Source organism: Bombus fervidus, chromosome 8, assembly GCF_041682495.2.
Source record: "Bombus fervidus isolate BK054 chromosome 8, iyBomFerv1, whole genome shotgun sequence".
Classification (NCBI taxonomy): Eukaryota; Metazoa; Arthropoda; class Insecta; order Hymenoptera; family Apidae; genus Bombus; species Bombus fervidus.
Window position 1 is genome coordinate 8,441,697 of NC_091524.1, and position 18,724 is coordinate 8,460,420.

Here is an 18,724-nt window from a genome sequence, read left to right on the forward strand (position 1 = left end):
GCAGAGAAATTGGGGAACTTAAGAATTCGTATTAAGTCCTCGGAAATTGCAGCATAGAGAGTTGCATGAGTTCTGTGCCGGTATGAAGAGAGTTGATTATGATAACAAATTCTTCATTTATTTAGGTGGCTTCTATCGACAGAATAATCCAATTAGGTGAACAAACATCGGGCAGGCTGCGAATGTTTTAAGTAATCTAATCCAAAGGTTTAACACGTCGATGATACAGAGTTACCAAGATACTTTCTAAAAATAGTTTAAAAAAAAACTTTCTGAAAAAAAGTTTATCAAAGCTGCAGGTCGGAGTATTCATTATAAATTCTCGATGGTGTCACGAGGCTCGTAAAGACAGAACGAATAGCCGCATCGATTTATCTCCGTAAAACGCATGCGATGCTATCGATAGAAAAACGGGATTATGGTTGGCGTGCGATCCAACGTGCCACCGCGGTTTCTCTTTCTTCGTCGACCGGCAAACAGCAATTTACAATGGCCGGCGATAAGCCAACTAACCTATAAATCATCCACGAAGAAAGAGAGGCCGCGAACAAAATATATGCGAAGCATTAATTGGAAAGATAACAGGTTGATTATACCAGATAACGTTTGCTACTGCCTCGGTCAATATTTGCCAATAGTTAATTACCACGAATAGCACACTGTCGTTCAGAAGCACGCGGACACTCCGCAGAACTTCTAATAACAGTGTGTGAATTTTATGTATTATGTTCAATTAGCGATGAAACAGTAATTGGGAGTAATATTTATTATTTTCTTATTTTTGTTATTATTTGTTATTATTATCGGATATATAACTCTTTAACGTACAATTCGGTTACAAGTCGTTCATGAATGACAGTGCTCTATTAATTAATATTATATTATACCAAAAGGAGTATAGTGAAGAAAGAAAAGTCTATCGAGTCACAAAATTTATCGGCGTTTGTTATTACGCGATTAACGCAGTTGAATTGACGGAAGATCGTACGATAAGCTTCCTTTAGCAGTAAACTACGATCTCGTCTGAATGACGCTGACGTATTTTACTTGAAAAGAGACACTGTGTCAGCGTACGCGATAATGACATTTGTGGAATCAATAGATTATACGTTGAGAATGTATATTTTAAAGAAACATGTCAGTAATGTATTTTATTAGTTGAAGATTACAGAGGAGAACGCGAGAGGTCGCATTTTTCATTTGATCTTATTTTAATTGTTGTAAAATTAATTAAATTATTAAGAACGTCTTATGAATGATAGAGCAGTTCGGTTTGTTCGTAATTTTCTAATTAAAATACATCTTGCAGAGTGCAAACACGAGCGATAGTGCAGCTGACTGATATAAGCGCAATACAAGTTTAACGTACAATAGAAAATAATAGGAGAGAGATCGAATCAGCGTGGATTTTAGCTTGGTAATCCGTACGAAACGTTCGTTCGAGAGATACTAGGAGATTACCTGTGTGCTTTTTTCCGGAAACTGTGTCAGATGCGTGGTTACGATAAGCTGGTATAATTTCTGCAATGGATACCGGCCGAGCTGCTTCGACTTCGCGATACGAACGTGAGTCCTTCGCTGATCTCGGGATTCGGGATTTCGCTACGTTTCAACTTGTTTCAGGGATGTACGTGTGTATGTATATATACATACGCGTGTTTCCATCGCTTGTTCCGCGGGGAAAGATCGACGATTTGTAAAATTAGCTGGTGATATCGATATAGAATATCGTTGAATTTTTTTTAATTTTTATAATTACGAGTTCGAGAGAGTTGGCGGACATGATTTTTAACAATTTTTTAGGATATCGAGGGATGAATTAAATATGCACGAACTATTGTACATCGATGCTATTGCTTTCAATCTCTGATTGAAAATTAGAAGTTGCAGAGAATCGATGAGCAACGTTTTTACGAATTGTTTAAAACATCGAAAAACTTGTCGCTACTTTCTCGATGAGTTCATAGAAATGGTAATTTTTCTGTGTTTATATTCTATTTCATCTTATACATATAGTTTCTTCTTACCTCAATTGTTGAAGTTATCAGATGTGTGAACAAAGGAACGCGTGGATAAACTGTAAGGTAGAAAATGTATTTTCATACAAAAGTGTAAATACAAATAGGAATATGATTTGAGCTGGTCCAGATCCGCACGCTAGCAGTGTTACCCTCTGACTGAAAAGCCATCGTCGCCTGTCTACTGTCGATGGCTTCAGTGCTTGAGAAAACTAAAAAGACCAGATGTAGGGTTTTCTTAGAAGTGATGAGCACTTCAACATCAATGAGCAAAAATGATTCTCGTAACTGGGAGGAAATGAAACAGCGTACTGAATTAACAATAATAACCACGTTAACAGTAAGCATTCATATTCTAATTAGAATTTGTTGTTTTTATTAACAGATGTGCCCTTTCCGCCGTCGCACAAACTGACAGTGGCTGATGTGTTCGACCCGCGAACGGATCGGCCACGGCCGGAAGTCCTCAAGCAACACTTTATCCTGGAAGGTAGAATCGACGAGGCAGCGGCTCTTCGTATAGTCAACGATGGAGCAGCCCTTCTTCGCTCGGAGAAGACTATGATCGATATTGAAGCTCCAGTCACCGGTGAGTCCTCTTCATCTTTTTCTTTCAGAACATTTTTACATTGCCCTCTATCCCGCAACGTCAATTTCAATCCCCCGTGAAACGTGTATCGACCAATCTACTTCGCCAAACCAATCCAAAAAAAGAAAGCAAAGAACGAAAAAAAAAAAGAAAAGAAAGAGAATAGCAACTCTGGAGAACCTTTCGAAGAATCGAGTCGCAGGAAAGGACGCGTTATATGGCGACACGTTAGAGGGAAAAACATGAAAGGCACTTGACACAGTTACACGCGGCGAGAAAGACCACCGATTCCACCGCTTCGGTGTGCGTTTACATGAGAACGATCGCGACATCGTGAACGAAGCGAAGTATCGACTTCGTGCTACCATCTTGTCCCCCATATGTGTATACAGAGTGTCGCGAAATATGCAGAGCCTTTAGATATTTGAGCCTTTCGGTAGCCAACCAGATTAATTCTTCTTTTTATGCATTTCTTAATTTCGTTATACAGGCTGTCCCAAGTTTAAACGATCGAACTTCGCCAACATGTCGTACGATGAGTGGAAATAAGAGAAAGAGGTGTACGAACATACGTGCGCTTTGGTAGCACGCGTTATTACGTTGAAAACAAAATCGATCTATTTTTCCATTTCAAAGTAACGTCCACCGTTTCGAACTCGAGCTTAACGTCGTACGAGCAGATTGAGCTTATCGCTCTCCGAATTTCATGTTTATCTTGCTTCAGTTCAATGAACGTGCCATAAATCCTTTTTATTAGTTTCTCCCGTGAACCGGTTCTTGTACAATACACAGTTCACTTTTTCTGTTCCCTACAGATAAAAGTCTAACGGTGTCAGATCTCGTGATCTCGCGGACCAAATCGTCTTTCGCGATAACGTTCGTCCCTCGCCTTTAGGTTTTACATTTTTGTCTTTTATAAGTCTTTTATAAAACGTTTACGGATCTGTGTTCGTACAATATGTTTCTACTTATGGAACATACCGACGAAATTTAATGGTTTAACCCTTATCCGCCTCTCGGTTTCGCATTTCAATCTGTACATATTATCTTTCGATATTAATTTGACAATGGTAAAAAATCAGTGAGACGAAGAAGCGAGTGATTCATTTTGTAAATTCTCTTATCGAGTATAAAAAAGGTAGAGATTTAAGCCATTGAGATTTCGCATTCTTTACAAGGAATAAATCTGTGAGATGACCGTAAAGTTGTTTCACACTTGTCACAGCATGCGCTGCGAACATTTACATTCTTCTTCCCTCAAGTTTATGCTAACTTTCAAGGTTATAGATGGCTATATATATATCCTGGAAGGGCAGTACATCGAGAGTATAATTGTCGTGTAATAGCAAAATTATGCGGCAATATACTAGCTGCCAAAGGGCTAGATAAAACGTCAAGTTATATATGTCAAATTGATACCCAACAACGTTTTCATAACAAATATCATTTACAGCTCTAAAGGTATTTTTTCTCCATGGAAATGACATATATATGCTATACATGTGAAAAGAATTCATGTTAAAAAGATTCAGAAAAATATTTGTACAAATGAACGAGTATAATAGGATCTTTCACTGAGAAAATATGTCAAATTGACACAATGGGCAGATTAAAGGTTAAACTTGGAACACTCTGTATAAATATGCGATGTATGTTTAATTCTTAAGAGGCAAATAACTTATTTCCATAAGACAGCCCGTCACAAGAAGATAACATAGTTAATGGTATTTGTAAACAAAGAACAGTGTTTGTAACATTATTGCTTTTTCGAGGCGCACTTATATTTTGTCACACCCTGTATATACGTAGAACGAACAAGTTAGTGCCGCGTGCGACGGATGCACGGTTGAGCGGTTCGTTTCGTCTGATCCAATAAGGGTAGCCTGATCGATTCCGCTCGTGTGAACCGGCCTTAAACCCTCGACAAGATAGAAAAGCGAGGCCTCAAAGCGTCGAGGCCTGCCTGCTGACGCGTTTCTCTGTTTTAACGCGACGTCGAGCCTCTCTCTTTACTTTGCCTCTTCTCGTCCTGCCTTTCTTTCCTCTTCCTCTTTTTTTTTCCTCTCTGTCTGGATGCTGTTGATACTTGGATCGAGTATCGCGCCACTACAATTGAACGTTGCAGATTCAGATCGGTGGTTGAGTTTACACGAAATGGCGAGATCCTTGAAATGGTGCGCGTGGAACTGGGAATTTTGGAAATCGGTGTTACTGGAATTGCAATTTCTGGAGATGCACGCATATAGACTTACGTTTTGAAAATTGCAGCACATAGAAATGCGATTTTAGAAATTGGCTCGTATGAAATCGAGAGTTTCCGAGACTATAGCGCACGGAATTAGGAATTCTGCAAATTGGTATCCATGGAAATCCAAATTTAAAGATTGAAGCGTATAGAAACGCAAGGTTCTTTTTTAAATTCTCAACAAATTGTCAATATTGGAATTCGCCAGGCTTGGAAATGCGAATTTTTATGTTTCCGCTTGTCGGTTTTTCGTATTAATTGCAAGAAAATTGACCGAATCAAGACGATTAAGATCTCCTTTGAGTCGTTAAAAATTAAAAATACAGAAACAAGGAATAAACTGGTAAAAACAAAAAGGATAATTTAGAGGGAAGAAAAATATCCAAGCAAAATGTCCAAGCTCAGACATAAAGCAACAAGGGTAAAACTCTCAGTAAACACGGGAATCGGGATTTTTCCAGTAAATATGTATGTCCCTTTGAGCAATATCCCTCGTTAATTAGTTCCAGTTTGCCATGATGTATTAGTTTTGCAGCAGGTAAAAAGCATAATCCTCCACCATCTTGCACATCATCCTCTTTCTTCTTTCTCACAACTTCCTCTTCAATTTCGATTTCAACCTTTTTTAACTTTCTATTTTCTTCTACCTCATCTCTCTGATTTCACGCGTTTCCCCCCGTTACCTTCATTCTCCGGTTCTTTCCTTTAATTTTGTCTCAAAAACTTCTCTCTGTTCGCTTACTGAACTCGTTTTCTTTTGTATTTTATCCGAGTAGTCATTTCTCTCTTTTTCGCGAAATCAGCACCAGTCAACGGACCGAATCTTCCCCGTTCTTCCTTTCTTGAGTTTCTCCTCTCGCTAGTCAACCATTCTTCTCCATTTTTCTCTTTCTTTCCGCCCCTTTCTCCTCGTCGATCCTTGGAAAAACGCACTTGGGCGGAACTGCCGCAAAACCATCCACTCGAACCTTTGAAGTACGTTCTTTCGCACCTTTCCTCTCGTGTTCTTCTCGCATTTTCGCGGATCTACGTGCCGACGGATAATGGCTGGATTAATTGGGTCGAGCGGTGAACAACCGCGTTCCTTAAATAATATTTCTTTGAACCGAAAAACAAGCATAACAAAATTAAACCTATCCGTTAAAGAGGGCAACTTTGAACAATTTCCTAATTTCGAATCAATTAAAATTTTTCAATAGAAACAAGATAAAAACTAGTCCACCATAGTTCAGCTAAAACAGTCCATTTTTAACAATTCCGCCCATTTTCGCCTCTATTTTCATTCTTCGCTATACACGAGAAACGGTATTTCAGACGAAAAATGCTGTTATATATCAAAATAAATTTACGCATCGATTCTTTCAGTTTTCAAAGCTATCCACCCAGAATCCCCCTTAATTTCGATTCTTCACGATGGATGGCGTCCGACAATAGAACAGACGTGTTCCCTAGGTGGAACGAAATGAAAGCAACAGCCCCGACGCGACGACACACGCACACACCCCCTGCCCACGTCGCGAATCCTCAATTACGCGCATCAATTAGTTCCATCACGGTCGTCTTCACGGTGTCTGCGATTGTTCTGCAGACACAATACACGCCAGAACACAATAACTCGAATCGATTCGATTCTGTCCTTCATCCCTCCGTTGCACGCCCTCGTGCAGCCTCCCGCCTTCCAGGCGACGACGACCACATCTTCCAAAAGGGGTTGTTATTACCTTTCGTCGACGAGACGACGACGCGACTTCTATCGTTTACGATTAATCCGCTATCATCTCGTCGTTGTCCTTCTCTTCTTTTTTCTCCGCTCTTTTTCTTCTTTCTGACGAGAAACAGCGAAATAGCTCTTTAATTCGACGTGGTAGGGTAGTTCGTTGCGAATTCTTTTAGGAATTAAAAAAATTTTGTTTTGATACAAGGATTTACTTTTGAATATTTTTATATTGTATATTTTATATATTGTTGCATTTTGTCGACGTTTAGGATTAATGTACTACCTTCTCTTCTTTTTATTTATTTATTTTTTCCTCTTGGAAGGTTGATAGAGACAGAAATAAGAATTAAGATATCAAGGGTATGTACTCTTTCAGGATATTTCTTGTAAATTTGTAAAGGAATTCTCGCGTTTAATCGGGTCTTTCTTTTTGCAGATTCATTGTTTCGTTGTTTGCTTCTTCGTAATTAAATATTTCGTCGTTCTTCAATAATTTAGTAGGAAGTTACTGTATTATTCTCTTTCGTCGACGATCACCATTAATCCTCCATCTGCTTCCTGTTTTTCTTTTTCTCTTTTTCCTCGTTTTCTTCCACATGGATAACTAAGATATTGATAGTTCTTTACCTTGTGCTTCATGAATTTTTTACGAATTTCCTACGAATCGTCTTTTAATATTAGATCCTTTGTTTCATTAATAGTAATTGTTCTTTCGTAATCAGATATTTCATGTTTTAATCGTCCAATGTATCATACAATAATTATGATATTTTACGTAACAGTAATTTGTGAAAGTTTCACGACAAACTAGTGTCTGGTCGAGGAGATTAACGAAAGAGATTGGTATAATCTTATTTCGTAGATGTGACGGAACAAGAATGACCGTTTTTAAAGTCAGTAAAGGGAGTGACAATAAAATTTCTTACGTCTTGTTTATTAAGAAAATCAGGATCAAGAAAATCTCGTAGCACTTGGCCGGGACACGGTTCGTCACTCCAGATACTACGTTAAATGAGCTACAGTTACTTCCACCGCAGAAATACTCCGTTGAAAGCTGTTTTTCAAGCTGGAACGTCAAATTAAATGTTTTGGAAGACGAGAATCTTCGCAACTGTTGGAAAGCTGGAAGCGACGTAAAATAAACTCGGTCGAAGAGAGAGCTTCCAACTTCTGTCTGTGGCCTTTGTCGTTCAGCAATCGATCGAGAACCACTTTGGAATGGTGCCTTCGACTCGAAATATCCCCTGTGAAAGCAATCGATTCTATCATTTCTTCGAGATTGTTGACAGAATCTCGACAACATCTATGTTATGGAAAAAGGAAATAAAAAAATTGAATTATTCTGTAATTTTCTGTATTATCCCGTTTTAATTCGCGGTGGTCTTGAATTTTCATGTTTCTAATTATTCTAGTTCATCCCTAGTTATTCTAGTTCATCATCTAGTTTCATGCATTTCCATCTTTCATGATAGATAACATTTATTTTTTCAATGTAATTTGTTTCTTGGCCTTAAAGCGATACAAAATAAATCGAGATAGGTACATGCAGTAAATTGATAGAAAATAAACCGTTAAGAGAATAATATTTCTGTACGTTCAGGCGTAATATTATTCGCGTCGTTCACGAAGAAGAATAAAGAGTAATAATAATCAAGCGAATATATTTTTTGAAAATTTGTCGCTATTTTCCAAATATCTTAGAAATATCTTAACACGAGTGCTGAATAATAATTAGGAATTGAGGAAGCCAGGTTGAAGAAAACATTTAGCATATAAAATATGACTGGTAAAAAATCAAATTTTCTAGATTCTAGAAATTCCAATCTTGAATCGATTCTTGTCCAGAAACAATCCTATTTTACGAATCAATGTGACCCTCGCGTGAACAAACCTCGTCCTAAGTAAATTTACATAAACGACGTTTAATATCAATCAACTTCAAGTAGAACAGCCGAGATGTCAGGTCAGTTGGACGAACTTAAAGCTAGTCATCAAGAACAACCAACGTTTTTTTTTTTTTTTTATTTTTATCGCGAAATTTGCCTTTGTATTTGTATCTGTCTACGTATCCGTGAATGTGCTCTTAATCATCGTGGACGCGTTTTGGTGCACAGGTAGCAACTGAGATGGAAAAAACGGAACAACAGGCGACTGGCAAGAGAAATTGCGTTTTGCGTGGGTTGGTTCGTTGTCGAACGTGGAGTGAAATGGTGAAAGAAAAAGGAAGCACGAGGGTGTACAGGGTGGCGAAGATGAATTATAGACGCAACACGGGCGCAGCAGCCGGTGGATATAGCGAGAGAAATAGAGTTGAAGGACGTTGCATTGGAAGAACGAGCGATTCTCTGGCGGACAAATTTCTTTGAGCTGATTTTGCGGAAGATTCGCAGAAATGTGATGTGAAAAGCACAGCTTGGTCCTTCGGCTAGGTTTTCTGTTCGTAAAACACTCTGAAAACTTAGTGCCTCTCCTAAAATGGATATATTTTTTAATATCGTTCGTGTTAAAAAGAAATCTTGACAATCTAAATTGGTACACAATTAATATTAATAAATAAGAATACAAATTTTGAAGCATGGGTTGCAAATGTAAATATAAATGAGAAACATCTTCATCATAGACAATGTTGTTACTTGTCGTGACAAAAATAACAAACGATAATAAAGATGTAAATATATCGAATTAAGTATCAAATATACCCCACAGTACCACTGCGAATAAAGCAAAACTCATTCTTGTTATACTTGGAGAGAAAGGAGAGAAAGGGAAAGAAAGTTAAAAAGAAGGACCAACTTTTTTTCCAAATTTTTTCTAAAAGCCAAGTCAGCTCGATGCACGAGCCTTCCAATTAAGAGGATCATTATCCATCCAAACACCTAGCGCGTTGGTAGAAAACAGCCTCGAATTTCGCCTCATCAGCGTGGCCCGTATTCGAATTCCTGTTTCAGCTGAGAATCACGAAAATACGTAAATCGAAGCTTCGTCGTAGCTACGAACCCGATGAATTTCGTTGGTTCTTCGTGATGCCGCACGCTGACGGATAATTTTACGAGTAGCCGCTTTACGGTCGAGCTGATGGTCGCAAACGTGGCTCGATAAAGAATTTTCAACGATAGAAACGGAATGGGATAATAAAGAGAGTCGACGGTAAAATCGTCGAATGTTACGATTCCGCGGAATTGTGTGGAAAATTTTAACGCCAACCTAGCTCATCCTTTCGCGACGTTCGGACGAAAAATCGAACGGAGAGAAGGTTAAGATGGCTTTCCGATGGAGTAGAATTTCGAGAAAGAAAATGACAGAGTTATGATTATTATTATGAAGATTTATTTATTTCGAATAAGGATAATTGAGGTTTCTTAAGGTATTAGGTTAGTAGTTTCCTAACTAACTTTTTTAAATTTCTAAAGACACTCCTGTGTTCATCACAGGATGATAGGATGTGTTATCGCTTGTTTTTGATAATATTGAAAAATGTTTCAGATACAAGTTGGACGATTTAGAGGGTGACGCGTTTCATTTTTGAGGTGAACGCGTAGAGAAGATACGAAACTCACCGATGTTTTTTTTTTTTCAAATAGAATCATGTACATTCTTAATGTATTAATCGATCCATCTCTACATTCCTCATGAAAAGGTATTAATATATTTACGAAATAATCAGATCGAAAAACGATTAGTTTAGCTGATGTATTAACTTCAATTTGTCAAATTTGACGTACGAAAGACGAAGACAAAGTAAATACAGAAATGTCGTTTCGCATCTTCCCTTGTTTTTCGTGCGTTAAACTTCACAAATTAAAGTTAAAGTATCTGCCAAACTAATAATTTCTCCACATTTAACAATATTAATACATTCCTTGCGGAGAATGTGCAGCTATATCGACTAATGTGTTAAGAAGTATATAATTCCATTAAAAAGACATCGGTCAACTTCGTCTGTTCTCTACGCGTTCATCTTCGAAGCAAATAATCATTTCAAATTATGTCGGAATCATTCAACTTGTTACTAAAATATTTCTCAATATCATTAAAAACACACGAGATACTCGAGCTGACGAAGTTAGTAGGATCAGTCTGTATATTCCGATCGAGAATTATGCGCTCCAATTTCGCTTGAACACATAATCCTAATAACCTTGTTTAACCCGTAATCGCGAGAGACTCTTCGGTAATCACGCGCGATACTTAAACAAAGGACGATAATAACATCGAGTATGCTTTACGACGATCGAAATTCCGAAATTCGAGGATCTCGAGGTGTTATCTTTAATGCGGTTGGAAAATTAATAGCTCGAAGGCGGACTTGGGTGGTAAAAGTTTACCTGTTTGATCTGGCTCGCTGGTCGGAAAGCAACGCGGTCGCGGTTTAAATTATTCAGAAAATCCCGCGGGATGGCCAGGGTGCAAAAGTTTCGGGAGCAACTCTCGTCGAACATTAATTGAGCCTCGCCGTGCACTCGCCTTCGTATAAACGCGACCGTTTAATGCTAACGATCGCAGTTTCGAGGGCTCGTTTCCCACTCCCCCGTCGTGAACTTGGCCGCGGATGCCAATCCTCTGTGTCCGCCTTTGTGCTTGCTTTATCGGCCTTTCCACGAATTAATATCCACCTGGAACGCGCGCGTTCCTTTGTTATCACCCAGTTTCAAAACATTATTTCACCGCCTGCGAACTCTTGTCTTTTGCAAAAATTGTTGCTTCTGTTTTTATTTGTTTGCTACGCGATGTGCTATACGGCTTGTTTCCTACACGATGGAATTTTCGTGCGTTCTTCTTTTAAAAGCTCAGAGGATGGTTCATCGCTTGTAATTAGTGCGCTTACAATTAATGTGGGAACAAGTGGATGTCGTAATTAGAAAATGGAGTTGATACCTATTAACCGCGTGTAGTATAAAGTATATTAAATTATACTATATCTATGTATGCTTATAATTAAGATGGAAAGAAATGGATGTGGTAATTAGAAAATGGAGTTGATACCTATTAACCGCGCGTGGTAGAAAGAATATTAAATTGTACTGTATTTTGAAAATTTTGTTACGGATATTAGGTTGTCTAGAAAGTTTCTTTCGTTTTATAAGGAAATAATAGATGCACATTTCTCGTTTTATATTATTTTATTGAATTATGTATGATAATGGTAATAGAAATAGAACAAAATTGGATCATACATAATTCAATAAAATAATATGAAAGAAAAAATGTTGTGCTACTATTATTTTCTTATAGAAGGAAAGAAACTTTTGGAACAACCTAATATATCTCATTATATATATCTCATTAAAATTAGTAAGTGAATCCTTAGTTTATATATAGTCTTAATGTATAGTCTTAGTCTATGTAAATGATTTTTTATTTCTAGATACTTTTTGAATCGCGAAGAAAGAAAAACCCAGTCAGGCGTTTACAATTGGTAACAAGGCTGGTATCGATTCTAACTTCACATTTTACGATTAAAACTCACTGTCTTCGATTATCCTGTCGTGTCAATTTATCCGCATCATGTAAAACGCAGAGAAAAATGTCGTGGTAAGGTATTAATTTTTACCCTCGATTCATAGTTGTACCGTATAATTTTATAATTAAGGGTTTCAGGTTAGATTCGTAGGGTTTTGTGAAAATTTAATATCAACCGATATTGGAAAGTTCTACACAGCGAGCTAATTATGTCGAAAATGGGCCACGCTGCTCTCGGGAGTCGCTTCACGTGCGAAATGAGATTTTGACCTAAACTGACCCACGTGGCTTCGTCGAGGCTTCTGGATCGCGTGTGTGATAGCTCCACCCACGCTTCTTCCTCACGTCGTTGCACGTGGCACGGGAATGTTCGACTCGTAACGACCTTACGCGTCCCTCTGTCAATTATCTCCTACTGCATTTTACAAACATCTACGCGTTACCAAGTCTACAGACACCAGAGTTTTAGTAAATAGATAGTAATAGAATTTTAAATCACGCGCTTCTGTAAAATGTTTAATGTACAAACGTTGTACTTAAGTATTAACCCTTACCGGGTAAACCCACGTTTTCGATTTTTCTTGTTTGGATTAAGTTAAACAACAAACGTTATGCTTCGTTCGTTTTACTTTGTACTATTGAGTTGGCAACTAAGTGATTGCGGATTTTGTCATTGGATGGTATTGACAAAATCTGCAATCACTTAGTTGCCAATATTTACTGTATTATTTGTCAGAGATTTTGTAACATTGTTAGCTGAGAAAGTTTGAAAGCTTTATACGAACTTTTTCACATATTTTGAAAGCTATTATGCACTGAAGAACGCGCAGTTACACAGTGAGGGTTAATTAGTTCGTGATAATAGAAACATTTTATAAAAGAATCTCCGAAACGGATCGACAAAAAGGATGACAGAGTGGGAATTATAAAACGAAACAAACGTACGAGTTAATTAAATTTATTAATTAAGCGGGCAAAGGTACTTTTCACAAGAAAGTGACATGCAGTAAGAGAGAGACAAGTGTCGGGATGATACGGTCGCTCTGAGACAATAAGACAAACACAAAACAAATATAAATGCGCTATGCTAAAACTATGCTAATGCTCCGCTCGGATTAGCTAAGGCTTCATAGACCTTCTCTCTGAGATTGCTGGTTGAGGTGGAAAAAAGGTTGATATCATTGCATAAGGCGTTGCTTAACTCACATAGACGGGCGATAATATTTACGTGACCAATCTGGAGAAGAAAGACGGAGGAAGTCGTCTCGTTGGACGGTCGATAAATCCATTTAAGATTTTAAATAGAAAAATAGCCTCGTCAGCCAGTAGTCTGGTTGCAAATGGAAGGAGTTTATATTTTACTATGATAGAAGATATAAAATAATCGTGAAATCGGGCGTAACTCGAAACGAGCTTTTGGCGGTGCTTCGAACGAACAATATCTACGACCCAAAAGCCTAAAAAGGAGGAGAGGGATTTCTAGAGATTTCAAGGGACTTTGAAAAATCCAATGAACCAGGTATACGTATCAAGTATCGCGCATTACCCCGAAACGAACGTGGAAAAAGGGAACGATAAAGCTTCGAGGTCCGTCCACATGCTCGCGTTTCATCGAGCCATTGTTTGGTATCGAATTCTCTTTGAATTCCATTCCAGTTTTCGTCTCACGAGACGCTTTGTGCGAACACGTTGCTGCGTATATCGCTATAAAGTAGAAATTGGTATTCGCGACAGACACAGGACGGGAACAGTCGCTTTTACGCCGTTTCGCCCCTTTCTAAGACTTCTTTCGCGCTTTTTCTCGTATCCAGAAGCCATACGGCGACTATCATCGGTAGATTATCTTTGTAAATTTGTTAGAACCATACGAGAGCTGATTTCAATGAATTTTTCTTTAAAAACATAGACATAGACGGGCGTAGATTTTTCTTTCGAAATTCTTACTTAGAAGCTTCCATTTCTTCTTGGTGTAGAAATGTTGGGTCACAGACAGAGTTCAAACGTAAGATATACACCGCAAACAGGGTTCAAGTATCAGATACAACTCGTTGAATAAGAACATCTAATTCTTAAAGTGAATTTTTCATTGTCGACACAATATTGATTCTACGAAGTGTCTGACCACGGTTGGTCCGTTTCTACTGCGCCACTTGTACTTCAATTCAACTTATATATATCTACGATTTATATCCGTACCAATGTTTTCATAGTATGCTACGATTTTCACAATTTTACCATTGGTTTTATTTATCGTTTTCTCATTGTGCATTGATGTATCCCTGTACTAGTGTATCTTACTAATACAACATTATTTATAGTAACTATTAATTCATAGAGTTCAAATAACAAGAACAATAAGCAATTGAATGATTATCCAAATTAATTAAAAATTAAACTACTACTAATTAGAAAGAAATCACTTTAGCCATTATTATAATACATTAATATAATCCTATACTAGTACGTATCCTATTGATACAATTTGACGTATAGCAACTCATATTTCAAGTTAACGAAAAGAAACGATAACCAATCGAATTACTACGACAATAATAATTTGTTTGGCTTCAACCTCGCGGTCAAGAAACGCAATTTGGTTACAATCCTTCTAACCATACACTTCCTCATCCCATCTTCTTACCCATCTTTCCAAACTTTATTCTTATGCTATCCTTAACCCGATTACTACATAGTAAGAATCTACGCTCGAAGTTTTCCCTATCCTAAAACTATTATCTCCGCCAGCCATTCCTATCGTCCGCTTATTGCACTTTTTAATCTTATTTCTTCCACCATTTCTCTCTTTATCTTTCTCTCTCCTTATTCTTCCTACCTTTCTCAACCGTTCCTCCACCTATGCCGATCTTTCATCCCTTAGAATATTTTCTACGCTCGCGACTGTTCTTCTTACTCCTGCTCAGTTTTCCCGCAGAAGTTTTAACGTCCCAATATTCCTCTCACAGATTTCACACATTCTTTCCAGCTCCGACCTCCAATATTTGTTCGTCTCTCCCACGTTTCCACGTCTCAATCTGGCTTTGATCATCCTTCCTACTCCCGCGCCTTTCTCCCTTAAATAGCCTGACATTTGGACATCTTGTCTCGATTAAATTGCTATTCTTCCACTAAGTAAATACAAAAATTCACGAATCTTCGCCTAAGTGCAACGCGATTCCTCCCAATTATCATCCGAAATGCTTCGACGTTTCCGCACCGAAAAAAGGCAAATGTTCGTCGTCGCGGTGTCGACGTCGAGATTCGCGAAAACGCGAATACGTCGCGATCGAGCGGCAGATATCGATGTTACACAACTGCAGAGAGGGATGGTCGCGATTAACGACAAGCCCTAATTCTCCGTCGAACGCCCCTTTCTTCCCCGAAGGCACCATTAAGAACTGCCTATCTGCAGATGCAAGCACGCTTCCGAGTGCACTCGGTGTCGTTATTGCGCCGAGTCCGAGATACCGGCCAGCGGGGAGGAAATTATTTCGTGAGCCGTTAATGGCTCTTCTCCTCCTTCCGTCTCATCTTCCTTAACGCTTCGGGATCTCCAATTAGAGACCAATTCGAGCGCTTTTTCCCCACTCGAGATGTAGCAACACTCTCCTCTCCCTCTCTCTTTCTCCCCTCCATTATCTTCTACTATTCCACTTGTTGTTATATAGATTGAAATAATCCATATGTTCGCGTGATCGAAGAAATGGATGCGCTTAAGTTTGGATAAAATTGTGTATTCGAGTGGAAATTTGTAGGAAACTGAAGGTGGAGATGTTGAAGTGTAGGTTGGAATATTTTAAGAGTTGGAAAGTTGAGTACATTTTTCGTAATTATAGTTTGTTTTCAGAAATTGTATTGTTTATTATTATTAGAAATTTTGCAACTTTAGTATCACAGCATAAGAGCGTAATTGGTAGATTTTTTTATATAGTTTCATAGTTTTATTAACGTGGAAGCTGCATGAAGATTTGTTTCATCTGTGGCCGGCTATTGATTTTTAATTCCGTAGTTGAGGAAGATTCTGATTTTAAAAAAGTGACCCAGCCCACGAGTTAAGTGATCGTTCGATTGGAAGAATTATTGGATTCGAAAGGATCGAAAGTTCCGGTTATTATTTAGGCTACTGTGAATTTCCACCATAATGTTATGCAGCGATGTTGATTTACCGAGCGATATTGATTTAATTAAAAATATTCCCGAATAATTGTACGATATAGATAGAAAGTAATATCAGTCGTTATATTTGTAGGTGCATACGAGCGTCATACAAAGTGGTTAGAAAAAGTATTTACACATAGCGTTATTTTCCGATAAAGCATATGTCCATCAGGCTGTACATTTTATTTTCACAGCAACAAATTGTTGTAGTCATATGAACTACTACTAGCGATACAAAATTTAATACACTTATGTAGACCTTATTAAACCACCATATAATCACCGTAAAAATTACAGTGCCGTGAAATAAATAAAAAATACTTTTGCAGCTACTGTATATCGATATCACGCAGTATGTAATTCCAAAGTTTCAAGCCTAAAATAGAAGCTGCATAGAAAACTGCAGTACAAACCACAAATAACAAAAAGTTACCACGAGTTGGAGCATAAAAATCGTTGAAACTCCATCCTTATTAAAAAAAAATTTACATAAAACAGGGGTAGAGGATTCTATAAATATTCCCTGCATCGTCACCTTCGCCAAAAAGGCTTTTCTCGAGCCGGTAGCCACCTTGTATCAGCGATTCTATTCCCAACAAGTTGAACGTTTTTCGATGGTCTTGGCCAGATTCTGTTGTTTCTGTGCGTAATTTTTCTCGGCGGAGGATTTATCGCGTCCGGCATGGCATTTCGTAATTCTGCCATCGCTTTAACGTTCCGGTACACGTTTCACGCTCGTTTCTATCCGCAGTTCCTTCTCCTTTCGTTCTTTTCCATCGTGAATCTCAACCAACAGCTTCTGCTTTCTTGTTTGTCTTGGCTCCCTGTCCCACGTTTCGACATTTCCACAATACGACCGCTTCCACAGTGACCTCCATCCGTTCCCAGAGGCCAGACGACCGCTGTGCGGCCTGGCAAGGATCGACTTGGTGTTACACAATCTTGACGTCGCGATATCTCCACGTGATGCAATGAATATAAGGTTTATCGTATAGCATTTAGCATATAATGTTTGGACAGCTTTAAACAAATTTTTAAGCAGAAAGGGAAGGTTTTCTGATGTTTAACTTTTACGATGACCGGACGACTTTTGTGATTCAAGTCTGCCTCGAAGAAACAAACTGGAAAGTGAACTGGCACGTGGGCGAAACGTCGGTCAGCCAAGTGCAATGTACTGATAATTAGATCGTGGGTTTTTACACATTTATGGGTCTCCCGAGGTTTTCTATCGACAAGCTTGCCGAAAACAACGAGCCAATCAGAAGCTTTTTCTCGTCTGCCAAAGCGGGGTTGAAGTGTTTTACAAATTCCTAGGGTGGTCTCTCGGACTGCTCTGGAAGATCTCTTCCAAGTTTCGACCATTGACGCTGAAATGTTTAGACAACTTTGAGCGCCAACAATGACGCCCGTTGAGACCCTTCGAAGACTCCTAATTTATGGCACGACTGTGTATCTCGACTTCGAACTAAGTCTAAAGACACGAGCAACTTGCGTGCTCCTCTTGAATTGTTTGATTTATTCAATACACAGACACGCCGCAAATCTTGTTAGCTGCGGTTGCTAACATGCGTACGTACGTAGATAAACATCACATAGCCTATTATATATACATACACTTATTCTCGTATGTTTCTGTAAACGCAGCTAATTTATCTTCTGGATTTGAATTTTTGGATCTGTCGCAGCAGTTGGTCCCAGTAATACTCGCGTTGAGACACAACTGCGAGTCCATTAAGATTCGTGATTAAGCAAAATGCTAAATACGCGACTGTTATGAATCTGACCTCCTCCGTTTTGTTTCGTAAATCTATTTCATAAATCCATTCCGTAAATCCATTCCATAAATCTATTTCACTTGTCAACTACAACAATCGTCATCCTCCTCTTATCCTATCTTCTCATTTTATTTTTCCACTTCTTTCCTCGTGTAGTCTCAAAAAGAAAAAAGGACAAAAAACAAGACAATCTGTAACAGATTCGAATCAATATTCTCTGCTTGAACCAAAAAAACATTCGCTCTTTTCCTAATGGACCTCGGTAGCGGTAGCGACGAATTAACGAGACTGCATGTCTCCAAATTAATATAGATCCATCGACAGAGCTTTCGGGTCGTTTCCACGCCAGCAGGTCGAACCGATTATCGGGGGTCGTCGCGACGATGGAATGGAAACGTTTGTTCCCTCGAGTCGAGGCATTCGATAATTAAACGCAAAAGGATGACGGCCGATCGGTGGAGATACAATCTGGTATCTCGGTTCGTGACTCGAGGCTGAGCTTCCTGTGCCGCGTGGCCCTGCCGCCATGTCCTGCGACCTTGTTCCTCCCACGGGATCAAGGAGACGTGTACGAGGCAGCACGGTGTGGATCACCCCATAGGAGAAGTTATCGAATTAATTTTAGAAAGATTCTACTTTCGAATCGAATGGCCATTGCCTTTTCTTCTATCTTTGTTGTATCTTCCATAGTATCTTTCCAGTTTCTTTTTTATTATTTTTCATCAAATTGTTTTATTTGGAGCTTTTTAAAACCGGAGTGAATCT

The 18,724-nt window shown here is 38.6% G+C and overlaps 1 protein-coding gene across 5 annotated transcripts in view; it reads left to right on the top strand.

Moving 5' to 3' along the window:
* The window catches only part of LOC139990156 (uncharacterized), a 150,565-nt gene that overhangs the window by 2,531 nt on the left and 129,310 nt on the right, over window positions 1-18,724 (top strand). For all 5 annotated transcript variants that reach the window (XM_072009130.1, XM_072009129.1, XM_072009127.1 and 2 more), the window contains exon 2: window positions 2,404-2,607. In XM_072009130.1, coding sequence (XP_071865231.1) covers window positions 2,404-2,607 — 204 coding nt within the window. The remainder of the gene's footprint in view (window positions 1-2,403; window positions 2,608-18,724) is intronic.